A 16,677-nucleotide genomic window follows, 5' to 3' on the forward strand; every position below is an offset into this window, starting at 1 on the left:
GCACTTTATTCAGCAGAGTTCATAAACATAAGTATCTTTTAATTTATTTATATACTTGTACTCGTTTTCACATAACGTGTAAACATTTTACTAGTTAGACTTTTTCCAAACTATAATTCCTGACTAAATGTATAATCAAGTGAAATATTATGAAGTTTCAGTAACAATATACAATACTATACCATTCAAAAGCTTGATGTAAATAATATATATGTAACTGTAATAAATGTAACAAACAATGTTCTCAGGCTCTTTTCAACATTAATAATAATAATAATAATAATAATAATAATAATAATAAAAATAAATGTTTTTTTGTTTTTGTAGAAAATCAGATTGTTAAAAGGATTTCTGAAGGATTGTGTGACTGGAGAAATGATGCAAAAAAAAAAATCAGCTTTAAAAGTCAGCATTGATTGTTCCTAATAAACTGTTTAACTGCACTGGCAAGTGAATTTTAAATTATGTCGTGGGATAATTAACCCTTAAAGACCTAGAACATTTTTGGGGCGCCTGACACTTTTCTTTGTTTTTCAGACCTATTCTAGCAGCCAGAGTCAAGTGCCATATATAGTTATAAACAGGAGAACTTACAGTTTAAATTTAACTAATTTAAAGTATCAATTTTACTTTATTTTCTCAAAGAATGAATGATATTACAGAATTTTAAGAAAAATGCAAGCAACAGTTGGGTTTTTTTTATACTGTGTACTCAAACAGAAACTCCTAAAGTTATCTTTCTTTATAAATCTTTCTTTAGAAAGTTGTGTCTGGGTGTTTTACACTTCCAAATAAAAGGTTGTTTATATATACCATTCCCCAAGCAAATTAAAGCCATTTATTTCAATATTGTTATCTGCGCTTTTAAGTAAAAAAAAAACAGGCCTATTTCGTTAACTAACAATAGAGATGGGTCCAAAAACATTTTAATGAGTAAAGAAAATGGAAAGAGTGTTTTTTGATAACAAAACCAAACAAAACAAGTTTTTTTCTTCTTCTGAGAAATATATTTTCAATCTGAGTATGAACAATAAACACAAACTATGCATAGTAAAAACAATTGCACAGGGATGAGTTCTGCATCCCTGCCATATATCATCCAAACAAAAAGAGCATACGATACGAAAAATCACTTCAAAATCAGTTGAGCTGACCATTATAAATGAAGAAATATTACCTTTTTAAAAACATCCTAGTTCTAAAACCTCAAAATTTAAAATATTGTATTGTTGCTAGTTTGATATGATAATAAAAAATATTAAGAATGTATATGTCAAAATGTCAAGTGAATTCCTCAGTAGAATGCATGTAATCCCCACCCATATTCGTGTGTCAATCATCTCATACCTGTCCACTTCAGGCCTCAGGCTCTTCTCTCTCTCCAGCATGGCCACGATCAGCTTGCCCCATTCCTTCTCCACATCATTAGGATGGTACCCTTGAGGGAGCTGGATGCGACCGAACTCTATCCACACCTACACCCCAACATACAGCAGCGTTTAAGACACCCCTACACATGTCACGTACACGTCAACAATATGAATGATCAAAAAAGAAAAAAAAGACACAAACCTCTAGCATTTTGTAGAGATGCTTGATTTTGGCCTTTTCATTTTCTTTTGGTGGTATTTCATTCTCTTTGAACTGTAGATACTGCGTATAAAGTGCCTGTAAAGTCAAAAAGTGTTAGTCCTGACAAAAAAGAGATTTCTATTCATCAGACAGAGAAAAAGACAACATAGCCACTCGAGTTATGAGCGCAGAAAGATGGAGCTGCTCTTCAGGCTTCGATGGTTTTCTCGAGTGGGACATGTACCGTTAATGTACCGACAGAGCGAAAGCTGCATGTGCACTAATTGTACAAGCAACTGTCTGGGCTAGACTTCTTACTTCCAAATAATAAAAAACATTGTTTTGCATAAATATATGGTTTATGGATTTTCTATGTAAAAAAATATATATATATACATACACATACAATTTAAATTATTTACATAATTTCATGAAAAAATAAATCAGCTATCCATTCAGGAAACTCACAGAGTAACATGGACTTACATTCTTAACAGCAATATGAAAGTGTGAGGCATCTCACCTTTAGTTCCACAGGGTTTCTGGGGAAATTTCTGTCTGACATAACAGTCACATTGTGTTTGATCCACTGGCTGAGGTACTTCACCATGTTCTGGTATTCAACCCATTTAATGTCCACATCCTGTTTCAGGAACATCAACTTTTGGTTAAGATCTTTATATTTCACTGTAATTGTAAGAAAATTGTAAACAGGCATTTTATAGAACGTATCACTTTCTTCATATCGTATTCATTTGTTCATTTATTCAAGAACTGCAAGCACGTTGAATTCAAGGTCAATGTGTCTTAAATGGAAAGCAGCATACACACTTCACACTCTTCCTCAATCATCCAGTGTTCTGGGAATGATTCCAGAGAATCAACAGATTCCTTCATAAGCCTTCAACTCTTCCAAGAAACATGCAATGCTTATGTAATGTGGAAATGTAGACACAATGTTTCTTTGTATAGACCGAGCAAATTCAACACCCACCCAGCTAAAACCTGACTACATCACGCAGGTAGATAATATCATCCTTGAGATGTGTATGTGCTATCAGCCGGGGTATCCTCAGAAATCATGCTTTACTAGAGCTCACATCTAACACAGACGATCCCTTTAAGTGATTTGTATTTGTACTGTTTTCAGTGCGACACTTGTGAAAAAGAAGTGTGCTTAATTGTATTGCATATGCATTTGTAGTCTAATAAAAAGCCACTTGAGTGAACTTAAAGAGAGCATAATTTCATGTCTTAAGTACAAATTCAGAAAGTGCACTTTTTTACCTCAAAATGTCAAATTAAGGTTTGCTTTAAAGCACATAGTTTTTTTCTGTTTTGTTAAAGTACACTTATCTTATCACTACATATAAAGTTGTACAGATGCATGTTTAAAACAACTGCTCTGAAGTTCAGCTAGTTGCATTAATATTACTCTGAAAACATTACCTTCAGTTAGCACTTTTTTCCGTAACTATGCTCTTTTTAAGCTATGCTAAAGTGTACTTCTTTTTCACAGAGTTAGTAATATTATAGCTATATGTGATTGTACTTACATTTGCACTGATGCCCTCCATACCCTCCGGTACTTTGGGAAAGACGTCATATAACGTTGATACATACGTAATAACAGACTTCTCATCAGGAGACGACACGTCCACATCTGCTCGAATGGACAAACATGCAAATGTATAAAACAATGAACAGTTTTGCAACAAATAATACTTCTTGTAACCTTCCATCACAGACAGTTAACAGTTTTATTAAGTGTTGAATTCATGGTTTAGTCTGCTGAGGATAGTGTTGGGCATTGAATGCTATTCTTAGATCGCAGTGTTGTTTTACAAATGACCTTGAAATCCCGCATCTGAAACTCAGACTGCAGCTCTGGTGACTCCCTGTATGGAGGAACGGTTTGTGCTGCACCAGAAAACCACACGTCAAAGCTGAATCAGTGACGGCTCACTCCAGACATTTAGCAGAGTTGTGTTAGCAGCTAGCAACTAGCAGCTCATTCTCACTCTGAGACAACAATCGCATCTCAAGAGCCTCGCACATCACCAAGAGAAACAAAGGCACTCTATGGTCTCATCTTTGTGAAAATGTTTTTAATGAGAAAACGGTGGCATGATGATGAATTTGTTTTCTAATGACATTTGAAACAAAGTAGAGCAGAGGTGAAAAAGGAGAGGGCGGCCAAAAGTAAAGAAGAGTATGGGCAGCTGAGGTCCCTGTTGGGAAAAAAACAGCATATGCTGGTTAGGTATGTTTTGAAGCAAGTCCTGAGCTGGTCGTGAGCTGGGTTTAAGCTGGTCCTAAGCATCTAGTTCCTGCTCAGGACCAGCTAAGGACCAGTTTAAACCAGAAACCATACTTCAAAACATACCTCACCAGCATATGCTGTTTTTTTCAACAGGGGTAGCTAATCAATGAATGCAGAATGATGCATCCAGAAAAAAAAAAAAAAATTCTAATGTTATTTAATCCATGCTTAAAAAAAATAATTAAATGAAAACAATAAATAACTGACAGTTTACACATATTCAACCAATCAACTTTGTTTTTGACAATATAATAATGCCTAATGACATAACATGGATGAGGACATTAGTTTGGCGCTGAGACTCACCCTCTGGGTCCAGCAGTCGGGCCACTCCGAGCTGCTCAGCCACACCAAACGCTTGCTCGAGGTTGGATCTGCTACTCTGTGTTGATACTCTGCTCATATCGACCAGGTCGGGCCTGAATTAAGACAGAACCGCGACAATACAATCTTATTTCACTGTCTCTGCATGTCTGATATCTTTCAGTGTCAGATATGTGTTTATATTACACATCAACGTCTTGCTTCAATCAAAAAGTATACGCGTGATGGTGACAGGCATTTTCATTTACTCAAACTCTGGAAGAACACTGGGTTTGTGTAAATCACCAGGCGAAATCGATGTCAAGACTTTGTCAAAGACTTGTACGCACATAATCGAGGACATCATACACATAAAGAGCATATGAGGAACAATTACATTTAGCATTGAGAAAATGAAATCTACTTTAGGACAGCTATCTTACCAGCCCCCAAATAGGCTTTGTTTTCTTTAGGAAAAATATAATTTCTTTCTGGGCTGAAATATAAGATTAGTCATGCATATTTGGACATGGTATTTATCTTTTATTTTTTTTGGAAATGGACATTGCTGAGTTGTTACCTGTACTTATGAATAATAGCACTGAAGAGCCGTCCATCCCTCCACGAGGTAGTGAAGTTGTCACAGCGGACGCCTACATAGCCTTCGGTCATCTGCTTGGACCACAGCAGAAGTCTCTCCTTGGCTGTCATGTCCTCGGACTCTCCTGTCACGTGGATGTCCGAGATCTGCAGGCGGGAAAGAAGACATGTTTTCTTGAGAACAACTGTTATAACGTAGCTAAGAGTCTTCTTTTCATACCTTGTCTTATTTTAAAAAGTAATCACAGTTATTAGAGAATTGCACCTTTTTTTAAATGAATGTAGTTTTTGCCATAAAGTAAATTCAAATCTGTTCTGTAAATAATCTAACAAACGCTTCAAGAGTTTTGTAATTAAAAATGAATAAAAATACATGCATCAGTACATACAGAAAATGCAATTTAATGCATTGACATGATATCAATCATTTCCCCTCTATGTAAATAGATCTGAAAATTACAAGAACGTCATTTAAAAAAGAGATCATCACAGCAGACATTCTGTGCCAAAGTATAGCAGATAGCAGATACATATTTGCATCCTGTGTAGTAACAAATGTTGTCTATAGTATAATAGCATTGTATATAGATATTATATGCTATGGTATTTATAATACTGCCCATTTTGGATGTCTTCCTTATCTGCCACACCCACTGCAGGTCAAAAACACTATTTAAGTGCCTGTATTTACACCTGGGTGCCAATAGCCACTCCATAATAAAACTGTGATCACTTCCAAATGTCTGTTTTCTGCTGTTACAGCAATGAAGCTCAGTTGGAGGCATTTGATCAGTGATTTACCAGCACAGGTTGGTTGCTCTCTTTCTTCATTTAGAGCTATTTATAGTAGTCTCCATGTACGCAGTATATGCAGTGAATATGCTGATAGTTACTAATGAACAGTGACCGATAACACACACACACACACACAGAGTCCACTGACCATCAGAGATCTCACATGACTTCACACTGCTAAAAAGGATTTGCAACTCTAAAATCAAATGCCTGGAACTAAAGCTAAGCCAGCACCTACTGATTTAAGAAAACACATTATACCACCACATATTAAAATCAACAGCTTAATAATCAATCACAGCTTGCTAAGTGTACAAAACATGTTCATGCTGACATTCAAGTCAACTCAAAAGAATCTGGCGGCCGATGTAATTATAGCTTGTCAGAAGGCAGCAGAGCACATGGTGTGTAGACTGTGGCTGTGGAAAGACTGAGCTATTAAACCAAGAACCAAACACACCAAAACATGTCAGCCCTGACTAACCACTGCCATGACTCTCAAGATGAATGACAACATTATGGAAACTCTCTGGAGTTTCTAGATGCTGATGGGTCAATATAGCTAAAATAAAGAATACAGTCACAGCTATGACACAAAGTACCTGTTACTAGTTACATCACAAGGCAACATAGAAGTCAACTATGACCCTTGGTACCTTCTAGTGGAAAGTACAAACTAAATTAATTTGCATGTCTCAAACAGTAGAGAGTAAGGTTGTGGCGATAAATTATAGTATTGTGTATCGACGATTGTCAAAGATGTTGCCATATTTCTTTTTTCTTGTTTTTGTGGTGTTAAGCGCATAATAAACCATCACATATTTACGATGAGTTTATGAACACAATGGCCAATGAGATGCGTTCAGATGAGTCATCGCTGAAACACACTGAGTTGAGCGGTTCATTGCACACTTGCTGACTGAATTTAGCTCTCGTGCAAATTCTCTCATCATAACAATATCCAATGTATAATATTTATTAATCATAGTTCAGTGAGGATAGCTTCACTGATTATAACGGGACTGTTTTTAAAGTGCATAAACTCACTCTAGACTGAAGTCTATGTGATGTAGTGATGTTTTTTGGTAATGTAAATGTTCTTTGCTCATTTTCTGTAGCTGCTGTTTAAATAACTGAGGAAATGTAAGAATTATATTTAGTAACGTACAATGTTTCTATTAAATTGTTATCATGTTCAATACAAATTCAGTCATATTAAAAAAAACATTTGGCTGCTTTTAGCCTTATGCTGGAGTTGGTTAACTTTCCAGCAATGAAACTAAGCAAGTAAATAATTATATTAGAAAGATGATATCATGTATCGCCATCTCACAGACTGATGATCACTTGGAAGAGTCAAATTAATTACAGTTGGCCTAAATATTTCTATTACGTAGTAACTATTTTCTAAAAACAATAAGGCAATCAAGGCTGTTTTATAGCTATATTCACATAATGTAAGAATTACCAGAAATACAATCATTCAGTCTTTGTAGAATTCAAAATAACAACTTGAAAACTCAGACTTTTCTAAGAGCCCCGACTTGCACAGACTGACCACTACAAAGTTGCGGGTTGTCATCTAGCAATTATGGCAATTACAACATGGAGTAAACCCAGCGTGTATCATAAGTAAAGGGTGTATGATATTTAGTTTAAATTCTTTTTTAAGTAATGTCACAAAAATTGTAGCATTGCTCCATAAATGGCATGTCACATGTTGACAGATGCTGCGATTACCTCCTGCCGTTCAGTAAAAGGATGTTTAAGATCTTGTTGGACAGTATCCAAAGTAGCCTGGGAAACTAAACCTAAGCAAGTGTGGGCCCTCCTCCGCTTCCTGTGCACTTGAGTGTCCCATATAATTTTGGAGTAGCCCTCCATGTTTTCCAACTGATGATCCACACCACTCCTCAAGGAGCTTTTTCCTCTCAGTGTCTGGAGCATATGTTCCACAGCTCCAAAACTCACTGCCCTCCTCAACTGCCTCCTCAAGAGTTTCTTTTCCAAGAGCCCGTCCTTCGAGGAGATGCTTCTGGAGCTCTTGGTGACCCTATGTATATTATGCTCCACAGTGGGTCTGCTTTTGTCCTTATCCATCTGATGAACACTTGGTCTACTGCCGGTTTTCCCTCGGGGAACTGGGACTTCTCCAACATAGACCCCATGGCTGATACTGGGCTGCCTGGGCCTTGGAATCTCATCTTGCTCCGAGTTTAACATACCAACCTGACTGAAGGAATTACTACCAGATGTGACATCCTCCAGGTCATCACTCCTACAGCTCTCAGCCCCATGGCTTCTCAAAGAGTCAGTAGCACTGAACTCTGCAGATTTCCTCTTCTTTCTCCTTTGAAAGTATAGGCGTCCACTGAGCTCCTTTGGTGCAGGGCTGATTGGGGCTTTCGTGGGATCAACATAACACTCCTCTTTAGAGCCCCGCACACATCCACACATATTACCCATGGCGCTTGCTCATACTAACAAGGCTCTCCATCAAGAAAGTTTCACTTTTTCCTGTCAGCTGTAAACAAGTTCAGCAAGTTCAAGAGTTTCTTATCCCAGGTAATAACAGCCATCTTTTTCCCTGCAAGTGGTTGGTTACGGAGGTTATGTCAGATGAATAGTCCCAATAGCCAAAGTGGAGCAGATGATATAATTCCCTCTGAGACTCCAAACAAACTTCTGCTTCCTGTATTCACAGCCCGGCCTTTTCTTCTCACGCTGCCAACACACTGAAATTTCAGTGACCTTTGAGACGACACCCTTTGCCCTGATCCTACAGAACAAACACTATAGAGATCGAGGCGCCCAGCAAGAAACAGAAACCAACACTGCTGTCACAGCTGAGGAAACGTCCCAGTCCTCATGTGATGTGTAAACACAGCCACCCCCGGAGCCCTGCTGGTGTTGAGTTTCCATGGTTGACTCCGGCTCTATGTCCTTAGCGGTCGGAGGCTGGAGAGAGAAAGAGAGAGGGAAAGGGAGGGGAGCAGGACAGACTCTCATCCATTCCCTGATGGAAACTGTGTGCCGCGTGTGAGAGCTCTGCTCAGCAAGTTGAGCCATTCGATTAGGACGTCCCAGGCTGAGAGAGAGTCTTGGCCTGTCATGTGGCCTTTAAAAATAACAGGACAACGTGGCTGGCTCTGCGGCATGGAAGAATATGCCGTTTGCTCTTTAATCTGGCTCGAAACAAGAGCAAAGCTTTCAAAAGGATCATGTCCAGCACGTAAAACAAACAAACATAAACCAATGGTCATAGATATGGAAGATAATAACTTATATTGGCTACGTAAACTCATTTGGAGCCATAGTTGTAAAACATATTAGCTTATACAGCAAGTTATTTTCCAAACACTCATTTAAGGTCCAATAGTAGTGTTTGCTGAGGCAATAATTACTAATTAAGCTCATTTCTTTTATGGATCTCACACAAGGGGCCAGACCTACTAACAGCTTGTTCCAGTGCAAACCAGGGTTTACTGAAGACACACTGAAAAGGCGTGGACAGTTATTTCTGCTGCACATGCATGTGTAGGTGTTTCCCTTTCAGATGCAAAAATGAATGGGAGGAGAGTATTTCAATGAATCATGCAAAGGTTCGCAGTAGTCAGTTTACTAGTATCTGTATGGAACTTATAATATGACAAAACTAATTGAATTTTTAAGCTAGCCTAAGTGATTCTTAAACATTTATGATTAATATACTTATATGTTAGGTTAACATTCTCAGCATGTGAAACATTTGTCGAAGTGGTCTCTGGTGTTTGTTTTAAAGTATATTTGGTGTGAAAGTGATTAGCATGCCACTGTGTCTGCACATGACGTGAGCGAAAGTAGAGCACTAGCACCCATTGATTATATTAAATGCCACATAATATTCAGTTTTGTGAAATGACACTTGTCAATAATTTGTTTTATCATATTATAAGCTCCATATATTTGCACCATCATTTACCAACCCCACCCCCCCCCCCCCCCCCCCAAAAAGATTTGCCCTGTTTCGTAAATCTGGCCCAATATGTGCTAAACCTTTTGTCACATCTTACCAGTATAATATCACAGAGACTTCACCTTGGATCCCTAGAAAATTCTAGAAACAGGCCCAACGGCTCGCGTGAGACTGACAGCGACAGGTGCTCCGGCACGGCCCCACGCTACCTGTCAGCAACTTTCACGAAACCAAGCATTATTCAACACATTCTTGGACTGTGCTTTGTGTTTTTTGTAAGCCTTCAGCCCACTGTGGGCCATCAGGGAGGCTGTGGGTCAGTTTGGTTTGTGAGATCGAGGTGCAGTGAAGTTGTTACAGTCTTCCGTTCCAAGAGAAGTGAATCAGGAAGAGCTGTGACAGTCTGGACTCAGGTTGTCTTCTGCCTGACTTCAGGCTACTGCTAAAATGTTTCAATCATAACATGACCTCAAACCAAACAAGCAGCCGAGCCAAGGATATTAATATCCTACTGCAGTGCAGTGTGTCCGAAATCAGTAGACCTCTTCAAAGGAATACTTGAACTGGATGCATTTTACACATTTGAAATATGGTTTGTATGAAAATGTGAGATATAATGGGCAAAGACCTCAATCTGATGCATGTGTCTCAATTTGAAAGCAGGAACACAGGCCTCCTCTCCTCCTCGGTCTTATATACTGTACATCTGATGCAGTTTCACAGGCTCAGACCTGCAGAACCTGTGTGTGAGGCAGCTGAAGCACAGAAATACTGCCAGAATGGTTGTAAAAGCCTGTCGCAAAATTCAAATGCAAAAAAAAAAAAATCTCTGTAATTTTCATCTTGAAAAATTCCATTTCCAATTTTTTTATACTTTGCAATAAAAGTGTAATAACACAACTATTTTCCATGTTCAGCTACTACATGTTGATGCTAAAATAATGACCTTAATAAATCAATCTCACAGTGTAGTGACTGAGGAACATCACATAATTGAAGATTCTGGCGCATCGCAGACTTTCATTAAAACGGGGAAACGTTCCTGCATGAAGGCACATGACAGAAAACATCACATCACAGAGTGTGTGAATTTATTCTGAAGCAATATTTTCATCAGTGTCCTATCAGCTTTTACATACCTAAATCTGCATATTTTGATTTACCTTTACAAAGGCCTATTTTTAATCTGTTTAGATTTGTAGAAATTACTACAATTTATCAATAAATTCAATATACACTATAGGGCTGCTACCAGTCAGATTAAATAATTGACACTGCAAAGAACAATAATTACAACTGCAATAAATAATATTATGAGATTAAACTTTAAATGCATTTATGAATATACAAATAAGAAATGTCCTCAGCTAAACTAGCAGTAGGTGGTGGTTAGTAACTTAACACATGAGTCATTAAGTCAGCTGATTGAGTGTGTTATCACCCTGAACTGAACAATCTTCATACTAGAAATGGAAAATGAAAACAAACTCTGAATGCTGGCTTGAGGAAGCCTTGAAACCTGAAGTTTATTTATGGACTCTATTAGTTATATTAGAGTAACATTTATAGTTTTAACACTATGTGGTTTTAATTGGCGGTTGCTAAGGTATTTTGGCTCGTTTCTAAGGCATTATTAGCTGTATTGCCTCGAGCTCTTTTCAGTAAATATCTGCACACACTTGAGCTATTGTGTTTGCACACACCTGTGTGCCGTCCTGTGGTCAGAGAATGAAGTGCAGTGTTGATATATGACTACTCTGTAAGAAATAATGAGCACTTGGAAATACCTACATCAAGCATCAAAGCCAATAAATAATCAATAAAAATATATTATGAGACTTGATTGGCTCACCTGAAAGTGCAGAATTATGGTCCATATTAATCCCAATGTCAGTTTTGGGTTTCCGTCTGTTATGTCGTCATTCCTGATGTTCACCAGCTTCACCTGAGAGCACGAGTGAGATGATAACATAATCATACATCGCTCTGCAACTGTTCATAAAGACCGAAAAAAATGACTGCTTCTATAATGACATTTTTTACTTTAATTATGCATTTCTTTTATATATGTATATACATAGAGAATCATTCAAAACTGTATGTAATGAGATTTAGATAACGTCTACAATGCCTAAACACATTAATATTATAACAAGCAAGGCAATTGTTTTGCTTTCAGTTACACAGAATATATCTGATTCAGTTACTTCATTCATTCATTCATTCATTCATTCACTCATTCATTCATTCATTCATTCAAATTCATTTGTAAATAAGATGAGAAATAAGTATTTGAAGGCAGATGATGTTTTATTATTGTTTATACACATTTACAGGCACATACACTGTGTGTGTATATATATGTGTGTGTGTGTGTGTGTGTGTGTGTGTGTGTGTGTGTGTGTGTGTGTGTGTGTGTGCTTTTGTGTCAAAAAATTAGAATATATATAGAATATCATGATTTTTTTTGTAACATTTCAAAAAGTGAAACCTTTTATTCTAGATACAGGAAAATAATGTTTTTTGTTTGTTTTGGTTTTATTTATTTATTTATTTATTTTATTTATTTTTTTTGATGATTACAGCTTACTGCTCATTAAAGTAAAAAATCCAGTATCTCAAAATATTTGAATATTGCCTAATATCAATAATAATAATAATAATAATAAAATAAAAAAGGATTTGCAAAACAGAAAAGTTCAAGTTTTTTAAAGTATATCATTTATGCACTCAATACTTGGCCGGGGCTCCTTTAGCACAAACTCCAGCATCAGTGAGGTGTGGCATGGATATTCTCATTTACTGAGATGTACCTATATATTTATATATATATATATATATATTATGGCAAGCCGTTCAGGAAATAATTATATTTATAATATGAAGTCTGAATATGTAGAATGAAAGTCTGAATATATAAAACGAATGTCTGAAAATCATTGCAAAAGCAAAAGCAATGAGCGAGTCCACACAAAATTTAGTAGCAGCAATTTTAAGTATCATCTAATTAACACCCTGGTGAATGCATGTATGGGCCAAAATACTGGCAACCGCACTCAACATCGTTCTACTGTTGAAGAAATGTATTCACTATTTCTCCACGGAAGAGCGAATGCGGTGAACTTCACAACCCAGGAAGTTCCTGCTTATCAAGCAAGCATTACAAAGAGAAACATGCCTTCTACCTCACAGGGACCACCCACAGCTATCTACAATCTTCGCCCGTGAAATAGCGAATACATTTCTTCAACAGTAGAACGATGTTGAGTGCGGTTGCCAGTATTTTGGCCCGTACACGCATTCGCCAGGGTATTAATTAGACGATCGTTACTTAAAATTGCTGCTACTAAATTTTGTGTGGACTCGTTCATTGCTTTTGCTTTTGCAATGATTTTCAGACAATCGTTTTATATATTCAAACTTTCATTTTATATATATTCAGACTTCATATTATAAATATAATTATTTCCTGAACGCCTTGCCATAATATATATATATATATATATATATATATATATATATATATATATATATATATATATATATATATATATGTATATATATATATATATAATATTGTTAAGAATACTGCACAAATAAACTAGATCTGAACTGAATAAGAATACTTAAAAGTGCATGATGGCAAAAAGTCATTTACAAGGCTGCTATTAGAAATGCATTTGTTTTCTAATGCTAATCTATGAAGCAACTTACTTCTAGACTATAAAGAGTTGTAAGAGCAGTAAATCTATAACAAACACAGCAGTGATGTCTCATGGTCAGAGTCTCACCTCAAGAGGGCACCAGAGGACAGGATGTTTATTTAGGGCATGGAGACTGACTGCTTACATTTCTCATTTCTGATTGAAACAGCCATGCTTGAAGCTGTGACCTTTCTATAATGATGACTGGTGAATTACTGATTCCAATTTTAATTATTAATAATTGCAATCTTTTTTTAAACACTGGTGCCTGTAATCGTACCAAGTTTGCCATTATTTTGAGTCATACAAAAGATCAGCTCCTTAACATGATAAAATCACTCTTACACACAGAGTGGCTTATTATGTAAATATTTATAGATTTTAATGCTTATAATCAAAATAAAACAAAGCATGTGGGTTATGTGAAGTGTATCATAATTCATCTTCAGTCATGACTATTTCTCAGCTTAACAGCAAACCGAAAGCAGGTTTATTCTTGGATCAGGCATTTCAACTTTAGTCTACTTTAGTCTACTGGGGTGTTGATGGCGCAGTGGATAAGACACATGTCTTTGGTGTGAGAGACCCGGGTTCAAATCCACTGTGAGACACCAATGTGTCCCTGAGCAAGACACTTAACCCTAGTTGCTCCAGAGGCATGCGCCCTCTGACATACATAGCAATTGTAAGTCGCTTTGGATAAAAGTGTCAGCTAAATGAATAAATGTAAATGTACTGAAGCAAGTACAAATGAGAGCTCATGCATGGGGTCATTTGTGAATTCAGAGGACAAAGTTTGCTTCCTCATGTGTCACGTATCATCTTGAGCAGAACTGCTTGTATTTATCTTTTCACAGATAGCCAGATCAGATGTTTCTTTTCCCTCATTGAAATGAACGGTTAACTATTTTATAACCAACTAAACCCTTCCTTCAGTGTATGAGATGCACTGTAACTATTTATATTGGTCGAGAAAAATAACATTGTCTTTGGCTATTTTGTAAAGTTATCCTATATTCACTTCCTTAAATGTTCACTAGAAGTGTGCAATGCATAGTTTATCAAAAAATGCTACAATATTATCATCCAAATAATATTCAAACAGCAGATCTAACAATATTTAGATCCCTCAGGAATCTTTGGTCTGTGTCACAGCATGAGTGGAATTAACAATCACTTTGTTGAAACAAATTAAATTTGAGCTGATCTCTATGAGAACTAGTCAGTGTTGTTTTGAATTGCAAATGTAACTTACAGTAGCATTATCGTGTTTAGGCACCATGCAAACCATGCAACTGTGAGGTTTCTACTGAGGGGCCCCTCAAGGGACTGCTTGTGTAGGGCCCCCAAAACTCTAAACACACCCCTGACTTGACATTGAAATGTTCTACCTGTGTTCTGTATTTCTGTAATATGTGCTATGTTTCTTCAGTTGTGCTTCTTTTCTTCTCAAGAGTTGATTCAGAAACCACACAGAACAGAAACTGATGTAATGTCCAATGTTTTGAGATTTTAATGCTCATATACCAGTTTAAAAACTGGAATAGGAATCACACTGTCTTTGTTGATTGTTCTTCTCACTGGTCTTACCTGCCGTCTCTTCAGGTAGTCCAGTGCAATCTGTACATTCTGGAGTCTGTGGAAGCGCATGCGGCCCTTCTCCCGCGGCTGTGAGGAGAGGAGAGAGAGAAGACATCAGCGCATGCGTCATCAGGCACCAGACACTCAACGTACCGTCAGCTGCACATCAGTGCCTAGCTAGACTGACTGAAGTACATCAGGCTTCCCACAGGTCAACCCTATATCACATGATGCCTTGAAGGAACTCAAGCCAAATGCAAGGTAAGAGATGTGGACTGGGCCAAGACGGGAAGCAGTGAAACGGGAAAAAAGCAAATGGAAAACCTGAAAATATCTGATGGAGTTTGTGGATGAACTTCTCAAAGTCGGCTATCAAACTTGATGTATAGTACAGAAATGAGAACGATTGAGCAGATGATGGATCAATTCTGAAGAACCATGTCACCCTTTATGGCTGGAAGTAAAGGACTGACATGAGTTCTGTGTGTTTTCAATGTGTTTTGTTCACAGAATAGAAAAACTGACTAAATGTTCTATCAGTCAAAAACAAAAGAGGTTTCTATCACATAAAATAGCACTTTTCATGAAAGACAAGTACAGTATGTGTAAACTTCATGATGAACATTAAAAGACCCCATGAAATGCTTCAACAGATACAGAGAAACTAATACTACACTAAATTATATAAATGAAAAGTCATGCAAAACACAAGTAAACAGTCAGCAATTAAAAGAACAAAAGAAACTAAGTACAAGCAATTGAGCACTGCTTAAATGCTGATTTGTTTGCAGTTTTTGGGTTACCAGAATATGTGATTCATGCAGCACACTACAGGACAGATAAATAACCCAAACAGAACATCTCTTCTATCTTTATTTGACCCTCTAACCCAGGGATCAGCAACCTTTTCGGCATGACGTGCCATTTTTTTTTTTTATGGTTAACCACTGTGCCAAGTGTGCACAGCCCCCCCCCCCCCCCCGCCCCCCCACACCCCGATATAATTCTGTATTTAAATGGTACATACACAATTTTAACGTTTAATCAACGTTAATGCACTGCTTTAATTGATGAACGTGCACACACAGACACACACACACACAACACACACCACTCACACACAGAGATCTGAGATCGTGCTGTGCAAAAAGTAGCATTCAGAAGCTCATAAACCTATGAGTGTTGTCACGCTACTTTTATTAATCGATACTGAATCGCTACATTATATTTCTCAACAACAAAGGGGCAAAATCGCTTCATTGTCTGCAGAGAGAGACACAATTTACCCCCCCCCCCCCCACTTTCTTTCTCTCAAAATGGCCATATTTCAGAAAATTTTTCATCACTGGATATAGCTTTAGGTCATTTAACATTTCTATGGTAAAACGTATTATTAAAAGTTGACTAATGTTAATTGATTTGCAGCTTCATCTTACCTCACTCTCTTTAACGTTAAACTGACGCTTCGCGCTCTGCTTCTGTGTACAGTAAACCCCGCCTACTTTGATCTGATTGGCCATCTCAGTCATTTTGACATTGACGAGTGCTGTTAGACCGAGGCTTTGATTTTGAAGCACCTAGTATGTGCAGTGTTTGCACGTGCATCCATGCAAGTTAATTCTCACACTTTAATAGTATTTGTAGCTCCTAACAGGCTGTGTGACTATGAGAAGTTATTACATCAAACTGTTCGTCATTATAGTTTTCCTTATTGCTTGCGTGCCAGCGATTATCCCTCTGCGTGCCACTGTTGGCACACGTGCCGTAGGTTGCCAACCCCTGCTCTAACCCTAGCACTCTATTCTAATAATATTCTTAAAAAAACTTGCTCCTTTTAGAATTGC

The 16,677-nt window shown here is 37.3% G+C and overlaps 1 protein-coding gene across 1 annotated transcript in view; it reads right to left on the reverse strand.

Moving 5' to 3' along the window:
- Nucleotides 1-16,677, reverse strand: part of LOC132157469 (dystonin-like) — a 199,244-nt gene that overhangs the window by 105,255 nt on the left and 77,312 nt on the right. Inside the window, exons 8-15 of the mRNA XM_059566826.1 lie at nucleotides 14,843-14,920; nucleotides 11,401-11,493; nucleotides 4,779-4,945; nucleotides 4,202-4,314; nucleotides 3,129-3,235; nucleotides 2,096-2,215; nucleotides 1,573-1,668; nucleotides 1,348-1,475 (exon numbers count right to left, since the gene is read on the reverse strand). Coding sequence (XP_059422809.1) covers nucleotides 1,348-1,475; nucleotides 1,573-1,668; nucleotides 2,096-2,215; nucleotides 3,129-3,235; nucleotides 4,202-4,314; nucleotides 4,779-4,945; nucleotides 11,401-11,493; nucleotides 14,843-14,920 — 902 coding nt within the window. The remainder of the gene's footprint in view (nucleotides 1-1,347; nucleotides 1,476-1,572; nucleotides 1,669-2,095; nucleotides 2,216-3,128; nucleotides 3,236-4,201; nucleotides 4,315-4,778; nucleotides 4,946-11,400; nucleotides 11,494-14,842; nucleotides 14,921-16,677) is intronic.

The sequence above is a fragment of the Carassius carassius genome, chromosome 14 (assembly GCF_963082965.1).
Source record: "Carassius carassius chromosome 14, fCarCar2.1, whole genome shotgun sequence".
In the NCBI taxonomy this organism is placed as follows: Eukaryota; Metazoa; Chordata; class Actinopteri; order Cypriniformes; family Cyprinidae; genus Carassius; species Carassius carassius.